A 13,310-nucleotide genomic window follows, 5' to 3' on the forward strand; every position below is an offset into this window, starting at 1 on the left:
CACTGCTTTTCAGAATGAATATTAGCTTCTAATGTTGGTTCGCCTGTTGCTTTTACTGCATGCAGGTGAGCCCTCTGCTTCTCTAATGCAGTAAATCCTTCAAACACACTCACACACACACACACAATATAAATGCACTCTCACATACACACACACACACACACCTTGGGCTGCTTCTCAGCGTTGCAAGAAGTGTCCGTTCACCATGGAGACTCCAGGGCCAGATCTCCTCATGTCACTTGATAATGGAATTGTAATTGGATCTTTCTCAAAGGAGCCACAGTGAGAGGAGGAGAGGAGAAGAAGAATTATTTCAGGGGGGGAAGAGAAGCTCTGATAACTGCTGTGCTTTGAGTCGAGTCGCCTTCCATAAGGAACTGCACCCTACTTGAAGAATGACTAACTCAAAGATCAAGCTGGTGTTCAAAAGAGAGAGAGAGAGAGAAGGAGAGAGAGAGAGAGAGATAGGAATAAAATCAGGGCACAGAAGCTTCTGAGCATCAGAAATGAACATATTTTTTCAGTGATTCCTTTTTCTGTTGAGATTTAGTGTAAGATCACGGGTATCTCATAGATTTCTAATTACTGGTCAGAGAGTGGACAGCTGATTTGGGGTCATGGGTCAGGAACATGTAGCACCACCTCATCCTCACCTAACCTCCAGTGTGTTTGCTCCACGAAGACAAAACATGACCTCAATTACACCAGACTGATCTTTACCCTGTGAGGTGATTACACAGTGCGGTGCAGTATAATTGAGGTCAAGTATCGCCTCAATCGGAACAATATTTTTAAAATGTGAATACGTTGAAGTAAGACAATGAGACTGACAGCGTCCACTTGCACTTGAGTCACGTAACTGGTGTAAAACCTGTGACTCTCATTTCTTTTTCTTTTTCTTTTGATGTCCTTGAATTGATTTTTCAGCTTATTCATCAGAGTTTGAAAGCGTTTTAGTCCTAACAGCACATTCTCACTAAGAGAATTGTAATGAATGAAAATGAGATTCAGTTGTCGCTGTGCTGTTGTGAGTCATTGATTTAACCTTTATTTAACAAGGTTTTCTCTACACAGCCAAGACAGCTGCACCAACTAAAACAATCACAGCATGTAAAGCAGTCTTAAACAGACCAAACAGAATAAATACAACAATAATTCATTATGGGAAAGAGACTCGTCTATTGAATTTCGATAAACTTTGATATTAACATGAAGACATATATTAAGACTTTAATAAATCCAATGTCAGTGTCACCAAGGCAATCATTTATTAGCTCTAAAGTCCATCCATCCATTTTTTTGACGCTTATCCTGGAGCCGGGTTACGGTGGCATTAGGTCCGAGCAATGAAACCCACACATATCTCTCCCCAGGCATGCTCATCAGCTCCTCCTGGGGGATCCCAAGGTGTTCCCAGACCAGAAGGGATATGTAATCCCTCCAGCATGTTCTGGGTCTCTAAAGTCGAGTTTATACCAAAGATTCACAATGAGATGAAACAATTTTAGAACGTTGCAGCAGGGAAAAGTTGCAGAGGTATAAACTGGCTCGACTCAAGCTGGCTACTGATGTCGCCTGCAAGTCAGCTGTTTCTAGAACATAAGGCACGTCATCTGTTTTAACTCTCATTGTGAATCTGTGGTCTAAACTGGCCTTAACCCTGCTGTTGTCTTCAGGTTCATGTTGACCCAGGAAGACAACAGAACTAAAAAAATGAGGTGTAATTGAGGTATAATTAACTATAATATGTATAAAAGCTGTGGTAATAAGTTGGAATGAAGTGATAATTTATACCTTTTATAAACGGAACCAGACTGGGTTCATTTTGACCTGGACAGAAGTTCCATGGTCACCAGGATAACAACAAGAGGGTTGACAATGTGTATTATCACACAACATACACTGAAACAAGATGATCGGTGCCAGTTTAGAACATCAGCTACATACTGGCTTTGTCGTGGTATTCTGTTCAAATCAGTTTTTAGAATGTGGTAAAACAATAAGAAACATAAAGTGTCAAAATGTCAAGGAGCGGTTGGAGATCTCTTCCTGCGCAGTGTAGATTTCAGTTTGAAATGTGAAACTATAGAAAGCAAAATGCCTTACAGACAACTATAAATTGATTTTTATAAACCTATAGTTATCCAGGGAACCCGGCTTAGTGTTTCAGCTTATTTTCAACACAGACCTGCTTCATATTCCTTCACATAAACACCTCAACTATTTTTTCCCTCCCGGCACTGAGCTGCACCACAGGAGCCGCTGGGGGCCTTTTCAATCCTCCAACCTACTACTGCTCCCATCTGCCCTCATTTACCGAGTCAGTGTAATCACAGTAGCGCGCTGTCAGTATGTTTGCTCGGAGCACTGGAATCAGCTCGTGCACTGACAGAGAGCGTCTCCTCGCACTCATCTTACCATCACGCTGCATTGTCGCCTCGTCATACCAGATCTGCCGGCTCATTCATTTCCACAACGGAGGCTGTTTTCCTCTGAAAGCACCTTAAAACTGGAAAGCAGTGTGACCGGCATCCATTCTGTGCCTCTGCCACTTGTTAATTACCCATTCTTCGGTACCCGCCCGCAGATATAGGCTAGTTTGACGAGCTAACAGAGAGGCTTAATTGGAGCAGACAAGCACATACTTTGGTGTGCGCCTACAGCTCGCACTTCTGAAATCTTGCCCACCCTTTTTGCTTATTAGCAACACTCCTTTAGAATAGGCCTCAGTGAAAGTGAAACAAGCGTGTCATCTGCACAGGAGGCGCAGAGAAGTACATAAAACACATGAAACGCTTTTGTAAATGTATGCGTCAAAGTGCTGCGGGGCAGGCTAGGAAGACAGTGGACTGAAGGGGTTTTCTTTTTTCTTCCAAGTTTGCTTTCACTGTGTCCTCAAACTAACTGACAGAGCACTCAGTGTCATGGCGTGACATTTCTGTGTTGGCCCAAAGGAAAAAAATGTCAATACTGTGTAAAATAATGTATCTTTTTTTTTTTTTAAGAGTAAAGAAGTGTACGCGGTGCAGCCTGGTTTAGCTGACAGGCTGATTTATTGTATGGCTTACAGCTTGTCAGGATGGGGTTTAGGGATGTGCACCCATGCCGACTGTCATCCTGATTGGTAATCATTCTTTTTTTCCTACGGAGACGCTCGGTGACATCCAATGAAAAACTGTATGTCAGATGTCCTCATCGCTTAGAAGCGTGCTCTGCGGTTGTGTGTATGTGTGTGTGGTTGTGTGTTTGTACAAGTCCAGACATCTAAGTAAATCATACAAAAATGTGTGTTTCCAGGAGAGGACCCTGAGACAAGACGCATGAGGACGGTGAAGAACATCGCTGACCTGCGGCAGAACCTGGAGGAAACCATGTCCAGTTTACGGGGGACACAGATCAGCCACAGGTAGGCACACAGATGACGCTGCCCTCTGATTTCTTTATATAGTTTGATTTAGGTTAAGAAAAGTGATTTTAAAAGTTCTTTATAGGCATATGGTGGAATAGACAACCAGAGATTCCAGTCTTGGAGATATTGTAACAGTATAACAGCATGATCATTTCTCATTCACATAACAATCCTATATTCAGCCCTACAGTCATATAAACTTGCTATACTGTCAAGACTGCAGCTACAGCACATGCAACATTGAGCAGCCTCCTGTAATTCTCTCCTAAAATATCCCCCAGTGTCACAACTTCCTTGTTCTTACAGTCAGTCTCTTGTAATCTGCCTCCACAGTGGCACCTCAAGTGTGGAGGCAGGAGTCTTACACGAGCCCCACCAATCAAAGTACATTTTTAAACCAATTTTTGGAATCTGACCCAAATGGCTTGTTTCAGAGTTAAAGTGAATTATATTTAAAGCTGAGACAAAAGTGTAATATAACACCTCCGATGGGATCATTTATACCCCGCGGTTCAAATCTAAAAAATGCTCCCATCTGTTCCTGAAATGGTTTACCAAATTATTCCAGGTTTTACTGGCATTGCATTAGTGGTACAGTCCGCTGGGCCTGACCACCATTGTGATATTTGTTTCAAAGCATTAAAGCTTTGACCCCCCCGCGCCCCTCCAACCTGGCTCTCTGCAGGCGTCATCCAATTTCCATCAGACACTGTTTTTAGAAATAAATCAAATAAAGGCAGAAGAAAAAGTGACTCGATTTGCCAGGTTTATTTTAAGACACCCACACCTTCAGTCATTCTAGCACCCATCCAGGTTTGAGAGATATCGTGATTCACATTTACTGTTCACTTAACAGAATTAGAAAGGTGGATTGCATTTGGTTTGTTTGGGTTGATTATGCTCAATGATAAAGATATGAGGGCTTCAAATTAAAGTCACAGAAAGGCAGAAGTGATTCAAGCTCTGGCCAGCTATGTAATTGATGTCAGCTGGTTAACCTTAAACCTTTTTTAATTGATTTTGGAAGGGCTGGGTATCATTTAGAAAAAAATGCAATACCAGTACCAATCAGTACCATAAAGTGATCCTGATACCAGTTGAGTACTTTATTTGATATATTAAATTGAAGAACATATGTGTTGATTGGCTGTGAGCAAGTCCATACAAATAGTCATATTTTCTAGCTCTGGGTACAAAAAGGATCGACTGCTGGTATCTGCATGACGGGAGACGTTTCGATACTACTTCACAATGTTCACCAGCTTGTAGCTAACTTTGCCTGTGTGCCGTTTGATGCTCAATAGATTAGGTTTCATCCACTGTTAATAGAAAAATATTGATCGTAGCAGCTTTAAGAAACAAATATGACCACTTCAGGGCAGTATGTACTCTGTCACCTCTACAGTTCTTATTAAGCGCTTGCCCTTCCTGTGTGGAGCTTTCTTCACAATAACAACAGAGCAACCAGAGCTTTGTCTTCTCATCCCAGAGCTACAGTTTACACAGAGCACCCACTCTTCATACTGCTATTTTCACACTGACGTAATGCGTGGCCAGTCAGTCCGAAGCTTCAACTCCCCGCAAAATGCGTCACTGCCAAAACAAAAGACACACGCTGTGAAGACCCACACATGTCGGCAACGGAAAAAACCCCCCCACTGAAAATAACCAACGAGGAGGAAAAAAGACTTCCTCTGCCATCACAGCTTCACGTCTCAACACTCGTCCATCCATGTCAGTTTCTTTTCGTGCATCCGGCGTCCTTGGCAGATAAAACCAATTCTAATTTTTGATGCCGTATCTCTGGCTTGCTCACAACACTGAGATACGTCTCCAACTATTAATGATGTTCCCTCTATTACCACGACCATCTTCTCCTCCAACGTTTTCTTGGATTTCATTCCAAAAAAAAAGCAGCATCACCTTCCTCACCAGCTGGCACACATGTAATGACATTCAGGAGTTGATGGACAACTGGCACCTTAAAAAGACTGTCCACCATCTGTGAGCCACGGGGCAACGCAGAGAATCTTAACAGCACACAGCGAATGAGACTGCGGCTCAGGCGAAGACAAAATGATAACCATTGGTTTATGTCGGCTCTCTGGGCAGAGGCTCGCCTGCTTTCTCCCTCAGTCTATTATTTTGTGTGTTTTGCCCCATTTACAGAGGAAGATGGTGGCCAGGCTGCCGACAGCCATGACAGATGGCAGTCTGTCTCTGTGTGTGTGTGTGTGTGTGTGTGTGTGTATGTGTATGTGTGTGTGTGTGCATGGGTGTGTTTGTTTTCTACATTTTTCTCTCCTTTTTTTCCCTCAGAGGAGTCTCAGCCAGGCACAATCAATACAGCAACATTGTCTTACTACCACATTTAATCCAATGAGACTCACAGGTATATTTGATTGGCGCACAACTCTCATTGACATGCATCAGACTCTCGAGGACAGTCGGCATGAAATTTGTGGAAAATGCATCATCGTGCCTTTATATTAGCATCATATACATCAAGTCTGCATGTGCATGTTTGTGTATTGGAGCAATTGGAGCTAAGATGGCTGTGAAATAGCATATGGGCAGCTGCATTTTTTTTTTTTTTTTTAGCCATTAGGTTTAATGGAAAAATTGAAGTCAGCTCATGAGCGTGTGTGTTAGTATTCTGAATGTGACAACAGCCTCAGAGTGAGAATTCAGTCCATGACAAAAGCCTGGCCAGACTATCCTAATCTCTCCTCTGGATAAGAAATGGCTGTAATCACCATGAAGCTTTGAAGCACCTTTAGTAATTAATCACCGTTACGCTCGGGTGGACATGACTGTCATACTCATCATTCAGTCTTCCTTTCCTTGCTGCCACGTTTTAGCAGTTTATACGCCTGGGTGTTCAGACACATGATAGGAAACATCAAAAACGTCAAAGTGTCGTCCCCCAGCACTGCTACATCCACCACAATTTCTTCTTTATTAAAAAAAAAACAACAACACAGTAAACATCTTCTTTTTTGATTAACACACTACATGTCACACATAAAAACAACAGCTATTACATCAGTGTATATTTGCCTCCAAAAATCCAGCTCAGTGCACCATACAATGGATGAAACTAGCAGAAGGCATTCATTTCAAGATGCTTGCTCATACAATAACAACTGTAGTGTCTTAAAGGGGTAAAAGTTAAATTTGAAGTGATGTAATTATACTTACATCACATTGGTGCAATACAGTGACTCCAAGCCCCCAAATTTCTTAAAATGACTTCAAATAGACACTTTGATCCAACTCGGTTCTTCATCAGTACAGAGTTTTAAAAAGTTACAAGCCAGAATAAAAGCAGAGAATTGATCAGTAAGTAATCCTTTTCTCAGCTTCAACCTCCTGAAACTGCCCACAACTCCATCATCATCACACACACATAGCTGTGTAGAGCTTTTTTTCTTCATATTTGGAGATGGAGCAGAATACAGAAGCTTCATCAGTTGGCGAAAACAAAATTGGAATGAATGAAGCATTTCTTCCTGGATGTGGTGCAGGAGCGGGGTGGTGCTGCAGCAAGATTCCAGTCAAACGTGGGACTGCTGTAGCTTTTAGATGCCATTACTTGTCACGTGACCGATGGGAACAAAATGTGAATGGCATTGCCACAGCATGCATTTTGCCAACTTCAGACATGGCATACATTCAAGACAGATGTTTTAGCCATCTGTCCTACAATTGCACCAAACTACAGAAAACCAGTTCAATCTTAGTGCACCCCCAATCACAAAAACACACCCCTAACCACATTACTGTGACTAAAAAAACAAGTTTGCTGGGTTGGTTTGATGGCAGCACACATGTGTTTATACAGTTTTGAGCCCTGTTCGTAAATTCACAGCCACATTAGATATACTGAGAGTAAAACCACTAAATCTCTGCTTTTCTCACCATTCTCATCATTGCATGTCTCAGCTCTCTGCTCCAGACTTTGCATCGTGATAATTGAGACAGAAAATGTGACACAGCCACAGCAAGGTGCAGCTTGCCTGGAAGTCAGACAGCTAATGTTACCCATAATTATTGACCCACTCGAAAAAGCTCCTCTCCAAATATTTTGTGTGGTCGGGCTAAGGTTTCAGAGACCCTGCAACCATCTCTCTTTCTCATTGAACTGACCTTGCTGTTTTGATGCTGCTGTCATCGGGTGCAGCTCAGGTCACATCTGCAACATCCTTCAGAGATCAAGATGTGTTGAGATCTCTACAGGCAATGGAATGTACTATTGATTGACATTTAAAAGGAAAAGAATGACCTCCATTTGTGAAGAAATGCTGTGATCTTCAAGCAAGCAACCAGGAAAAAGACATTTTTCCTCCTCTTCTCTATCCGTCTGCTGGGGCCTGAGGGATCCCCGTCTAGCCTCTTGGGGATTCAGCGACGGCCAGATGACATTTTGTACATAATAGCTTCAGCTGGTCGACTTTGTTTATTTTGTGTTTACACTTGGGGTTCAGAGAGAACGGAGGCCGGCTAAATTATTAATTTGCCTTGGAATTGAGGAGCTAGCCGTTGGTCCTATTTGAGTGCATGTTCAGGATTCAGAGGCGAGCATGCTGTTTCCTTTTAAATGAACATTTTAGGCATTTAGCTGATGCCCCAATACCAGGTTATTCACTAAGATTGCAACACACAATAAAAGTGAAATCCTGATCTACCAAAATTACTACTAATACTTAACAGTAATGAAGAATCAAAGCCGGAGACAGTTTCCAATCCCTGACAATGTTCTTGAGAGCAGTCAGACTGAGCAGAGGAATGACATGATTGAGCTGCAGGAAGGTAATACAAGGCTTTTCTTGGCAAAATGGGTTTTCAGTCCGTAATGGGAGATGGAAAGTGACTGGAGTGAGTGTGTGTGTGTGTGTGTGTGTGTGTGTGTGTGCGTGCGTGCGTGCGTGCGTGTGTGTGTGTAAGCGTGTGTGTGTGTGTCAAAGATGGTTGTAGGGCAGCAGGGCAGGGCCCCTTTTCTCAGGGTCCAGATTGAAGATCAGATCTGTGATGTTCTGAATTGCTCTCAACTCAACTTAAAAGGGTTTAACATCTGCCGGTACCAATGCAAGCCTCACTCCTACGCACATTATAAATATACATGCAGATTCATACACACACTCGCTCGCACATCTCATGGAAATGTTAGATTACATGCTGTCGTTTTCTGTCCTTAAAAGCCACTGAGTAGTAAGAGATGCTGAGTAACAAAATGTATCAGGTGGATATTAAGCTCTGCAAGGAGGTTGGAATACCTTACATAGTGAAATACCCAGTGATGGATATAGGCTACTTGTGTCTCTAATATTAAAATACTAATAATCTAACTTAAGTGTTTTTGTATATATATATTTCATGAAACCACTGATAAATCATAGCTGGTTGAATGGCAAGTTACATTGATGACATGCCAATTATAGCAGTCTAAGTTTGTCCATGACTGAGAATTTGCACACTTACTAGTGTCAAAGCTGTTCTTTAGGTGTAAGGTTGGTACTGAAGTTGGACCCAACAAAAGAAAAACTGTAACCTTCAATCATGAAAATGGAACAGTCTTTACATTCAACTAATTCAACCATATAGTCCTAAAAACTAAGCTAAAATAACTATCAGTCCACCAGTAGACTGGAGGCTTACAGTTGTGGCTTTTGATTGACTCACAATGACTGATCCCACTGTTTCCCTTCACAGGGTAGATTTAATCTCCACTTTAAATTTTCATGCTAGCTTAGTTTTTGTGTATTTTATGAATCCCATTAGCTGCTATTATGTGTATATTATAAACCTGACTATATGATTCAGATATAGATAAAGCAGCTATTATTAAAAAAAATGTGGCTAACACTATTCATGATTGTGAAGACCCTTTGAGAAGATTCTACAGAATTATATTTCTACCAAACTCAGTGTTACCAAACAAGTAACCCCCATAAGAATGAGATGTTTAAGTGTTAAACGTCTCAGCAGTCAGAGAAAGTTAGAGTGTATTTATATCCGGCATTGCTCAGCAATAAGCAGTTCCCTGCTGTCAACATGGATTTTTCTCCCACTGAGCTCTTGGCTAAACATAAAATAGTCTCCTCGTATTAGGATTTATTTTGGATGTACCTCTGTTTTATTCCAGACAGTGGATAGCAGACAGAGTTGTTGAGTGAATAATGTTGAAGCGATGGTCAGAAATGAGTTTCAAAGGACAACACAGCGATGACAGTGATGGTCCTCCATGTCTGTCCTCTAGCCAGCTCTCTTTTTCACCTCCAAGCTTTTACATGAACATATGTTAAAAAAAGTGTTAGTTGTCCTGTCCTTCTGGAATTTCTCATGGCCAAACAAAAGGAGCACTTAAAACACCCAAACTTTTAAAAACTTTGAAAAATGTTGAAGCTGTTGGAAAAGTCATTAACAAATATCACTATATACGTGATAGTATCTAGTATCGTGAGGTATCTACTTGATTGCACATGTTATCAGTAGCATTATGCTGTTGGTTTAAAGTGTCTCTTTACTTTCATTTATTTTGAGGAAGCAAAGATTCTCCTTAAAACAAACAGGGTTTATGGGAAATGTGTTCCTTATTGAGAAATAATTGGTACTGGTACTTGTAATCATTAGAGGCCTCCAGTAATTGATGATAATTATTATACTCACATGGTAACAACAATATGATGACATTAAAATGTATGGTTGCCATGGTTACCTTCATTGTATAGCTGCAATAACAATAAATGTCCACTGTCCACTTCTGTAGCATATCATACATTTGAGAGTGTATTTATCTCGTGCCACTTGACATGTGAAAGATAACATGTGACCTATTGACAGTAAAGATGAAAAAGGATGTAATATAGCAAATTGTACTGTATGTGTCTGCAAGTGGTTAGATTTGTAAAATATCTCGTCATCTTTCCTCCGCTTGCCGTTCAGCCGTATCCTTCGATTCCATGCTCCTTTATCTCAACACCTACACACACACACACACACACACACACACACACTGTACACTCTCCCTGCGTTTATCAGTCTCTCTCTGTTTTTTCTTCCCTGCTCCATGGAGATAAAGATAAGCTGATTTAGCGAGCTACATTGTGTACCAATGTTTAAATGATTTTGATTTCTATACCGTGGCAAATTGATTTCTGTACTTCCATATTCGGCTGTGATCTGTTGTCAGATAAGCAGTTGTTTTTTGGGGGTTTTTTTCCATTTGGCATTGCGTGTGTCATTTGGCGCGTGTGTGTGTGTGTGCGTGTGTGTGTCGATCTCAGGAGGTGTTGATAGAGATGTGTTGTGAATACGGCTGGCATCGCTGCCCTTCTGATTTCGGCACTTGGCATCACAGGGGCGCAGTCTTCCACGCCCTTTCTCACCAAGCACGCACACACACACACACACACACACACACACACACACTTATACAAGGCTGCTCTGACACCTCTCTCACTGCTGTGTGTGAGACGCTGCTTTAAGATGTCATTGCTTTTGTCACCTAATGAAGACCCACACACGGAGGGAGGTATCCAAAAAGGTATCTCATCCCACCTCTCCAGCTGCTGTCCTCCATTTGAACCACATCATCTGTTACAGTCAGATATCCTGCTCTAAATTATAATATAATTATTTTATATATACAGTATATATGCTGATAATGGTACACTTTTGTATATGAGCATTAAAACATCATATAGCCAGTATATGATTGCCAACAGCATCATGTAAAGCTTAGTCCTGTTTACACTGTTGGTTTTGCTACATAACATGTGAGTCCTGTTTCCATGGTAACACATATAATCAACACACTCTTAATATGTTTACACAAGGATAACTGTGGCTATAATCTACGCATATTAGCAACTTTTCCTGAATAACATGAATCAGAGCAGCTGTCTGGTTTCATGTCAGGTTGTTTCTTCTTCTCATCATTTAAATGCAGTGCACTGTTTTTCCCAGCAGAGAGAGCTCAAGCTAGGTACCACTGTGGCCATGCCATGTTTTGCTCTCCGTGTCCAGATCATATCATATTGCAGGGCTCAATGTGTGAGCAGCAATGAGTGTATATTGTTATTGCGTTCACAGTCTACAGATGTTGCTTATTTCTCACCTGCTGCGTCTCTATTGTGTTGTCGTCAATGTCAATTTGGATTTTGCTCCTCTTTTGTTTCCAAAAATGTCCCAGCAAGGCGTTCCTTGAAAGATGAAAGTCATGCGTTGCAAGTTGACATATTCAAAGCCTTCTTAAAGGGAAGAATTGACAGCAGAGGCTGTTGTAGGGCTAATAGAGGGTAGGCAGGATAGTGAGTCAGTCCTTTTTATCTCTCTCCATCAGGTTTCATTCCTTGTCTTGGCTGCTTTTATTTGCACTTCCTCTTTTTTTCTCTCTCTTCTGTGTCTCCCACAAGATCTCTCTCTGTCTCTTTTTAGATGCATTCAACTGAAATGACAAAAAAAGACAAAAATGACACAATCAATAAAGATGCACAGTGTCTATAAAAATATTCCAAACTTTTTAACTAACTTTAACTTTTGTGCTGTCATTATGTAGGCTTTGTATAATTTAGTGGCATCTGAACAGATTTTGCAGAAAAGGAAAATAACATTCATAAAATAATGTTTTAATTAGTTTATTATCCTGTGACAATAAAAATGATTGTGTTTTGTTAGCTTAGAAGGAGCCCTTTATAGCTACATAGGGAGTGGGTCCTCTTTTACAGAGGTTTCCATGTTGCACTGCCATGTTTCTACAGTAGCCCAGAGTGGACAAACTGGCTTTAGAGAGGGCCTTTCACAACTTTTTTGAGTTTTGTGGCAACATGTTGGAATGGAGAGGGTGATGAAATATACATTAATAACTTTGTTCTGATAATATTTTATTTTTTGTGACATTTCGAAAGTGTTCTGTAAAAAATTAACTTGAGTTAGATGGAAAACATAGCTGTCTTCCTCTCTCTCTCTCTTTCCATCTCAATTTGATGTACTGTGATGGTCTGACATATGTTCCCCTGGGAGACTTCACTCTCTTCTCCCCTCTTTCTTCAAGTTAACACACTGGAAGAAACAGCACTTTAGGAAGGTCACACACTCACCCACACACACCGACACACACACACACACACACACACACACACATATAAGGCAGTGTTGTAAGACGCAGCATGTGATTTGAAGAAAATGGAACTCAACTGATGTAGACAGTCCCGTATGACTGATCTTTTCACCTGAATGATTTGCCCTTCATACAGGTGTGCTCCTGATATAATAGAAAGTTATGGACGTGTGATTTCAGTCTATTTAAGGCACTTTTGCAAAGACCCTCTATAGTGAGACTTTAAGTATGTTGAGCAACTTTCAGATGTTTGAGTAACAAGTACCAAGCTTAGAGAGATTTTGCTGTATCATGTTGAAAGCAGGATACATTTTCATACATCTTTTATCTCTACTCCTCTGTCTCCACAGTACACTAGAGACAACCTTTGACACCACGGTAACCACTGAGGTCAATGGACGGAGTCTTCCGGCCCTCACCACACGCTCCTCCCCCATGGCCTGGCGTCTGGGCCAATCCCAAACCCCACGTCTCCAGGCGGGCGACGCCCCCTCAATGCCCAGCAGCTATGCTGCGCCCAGGGCGAGCACGACAGGCGCTGGCACCACCACAGGGCGCTACAGTGGGCACTCGGACCCCTCCAGGTTTGTGTACAGCGCCCCCCTGAGGCGAGGAGCCGCAGCAGGGGCGAGGGGGGCTGAGCAGGGGGAGAAGGGAGGAGGAGGGCTGGAAGGAGGGAAGCAGATGGAGGTGGCAGGGTACATGAGTGATGGGGACATCCTAGGGAAGAACGGCCGGATGGATGAGATCACCAGCGGGTATGACTAGCGCCAAGCATGT

The 13,310-nt window shown here is 41.8% G+C and overlaps 1 protein-coding gene across 1 annotated transcript in view; it reads left to right on the forward strand.

The window, feature by feature from the left end:
* nav3 (neuron navigator 3) overlaps positions 1-13,310 on the forward strand; it is a 90,962-nt gene that overhangs the window by 12,154 nt on the left and 65,498 nt on the right. The window contains exons 3-4 of the mRNA XM_053313731.1: positions 3,298-3,406; positions 12,881-13,288. Of these exons, the coding sequence (XP_053169706.1) occupies positions 3,298-3,406; positions 12,881-13,288 (517 nt within the window). The remainder of the gene's footprint in view (positions 1-3,297; positions 3,407-12,880; positions 13,289-13,310) is intronic.

This window comes from Scomber japonicus, chromosome 23 (genome assembly GCF_027409825.1).
Source record: "Scomber japonicus isolate fScoJap1 chromosome 23, fScoJap1.pri, whole genome shotgun sequence".
Taxonomy (NCBI): Eukaryota; Metazoa; Chordata; class Actinopteri; order Scombriformes; family Scombridae; genus Scomber; species Scomber japonicus.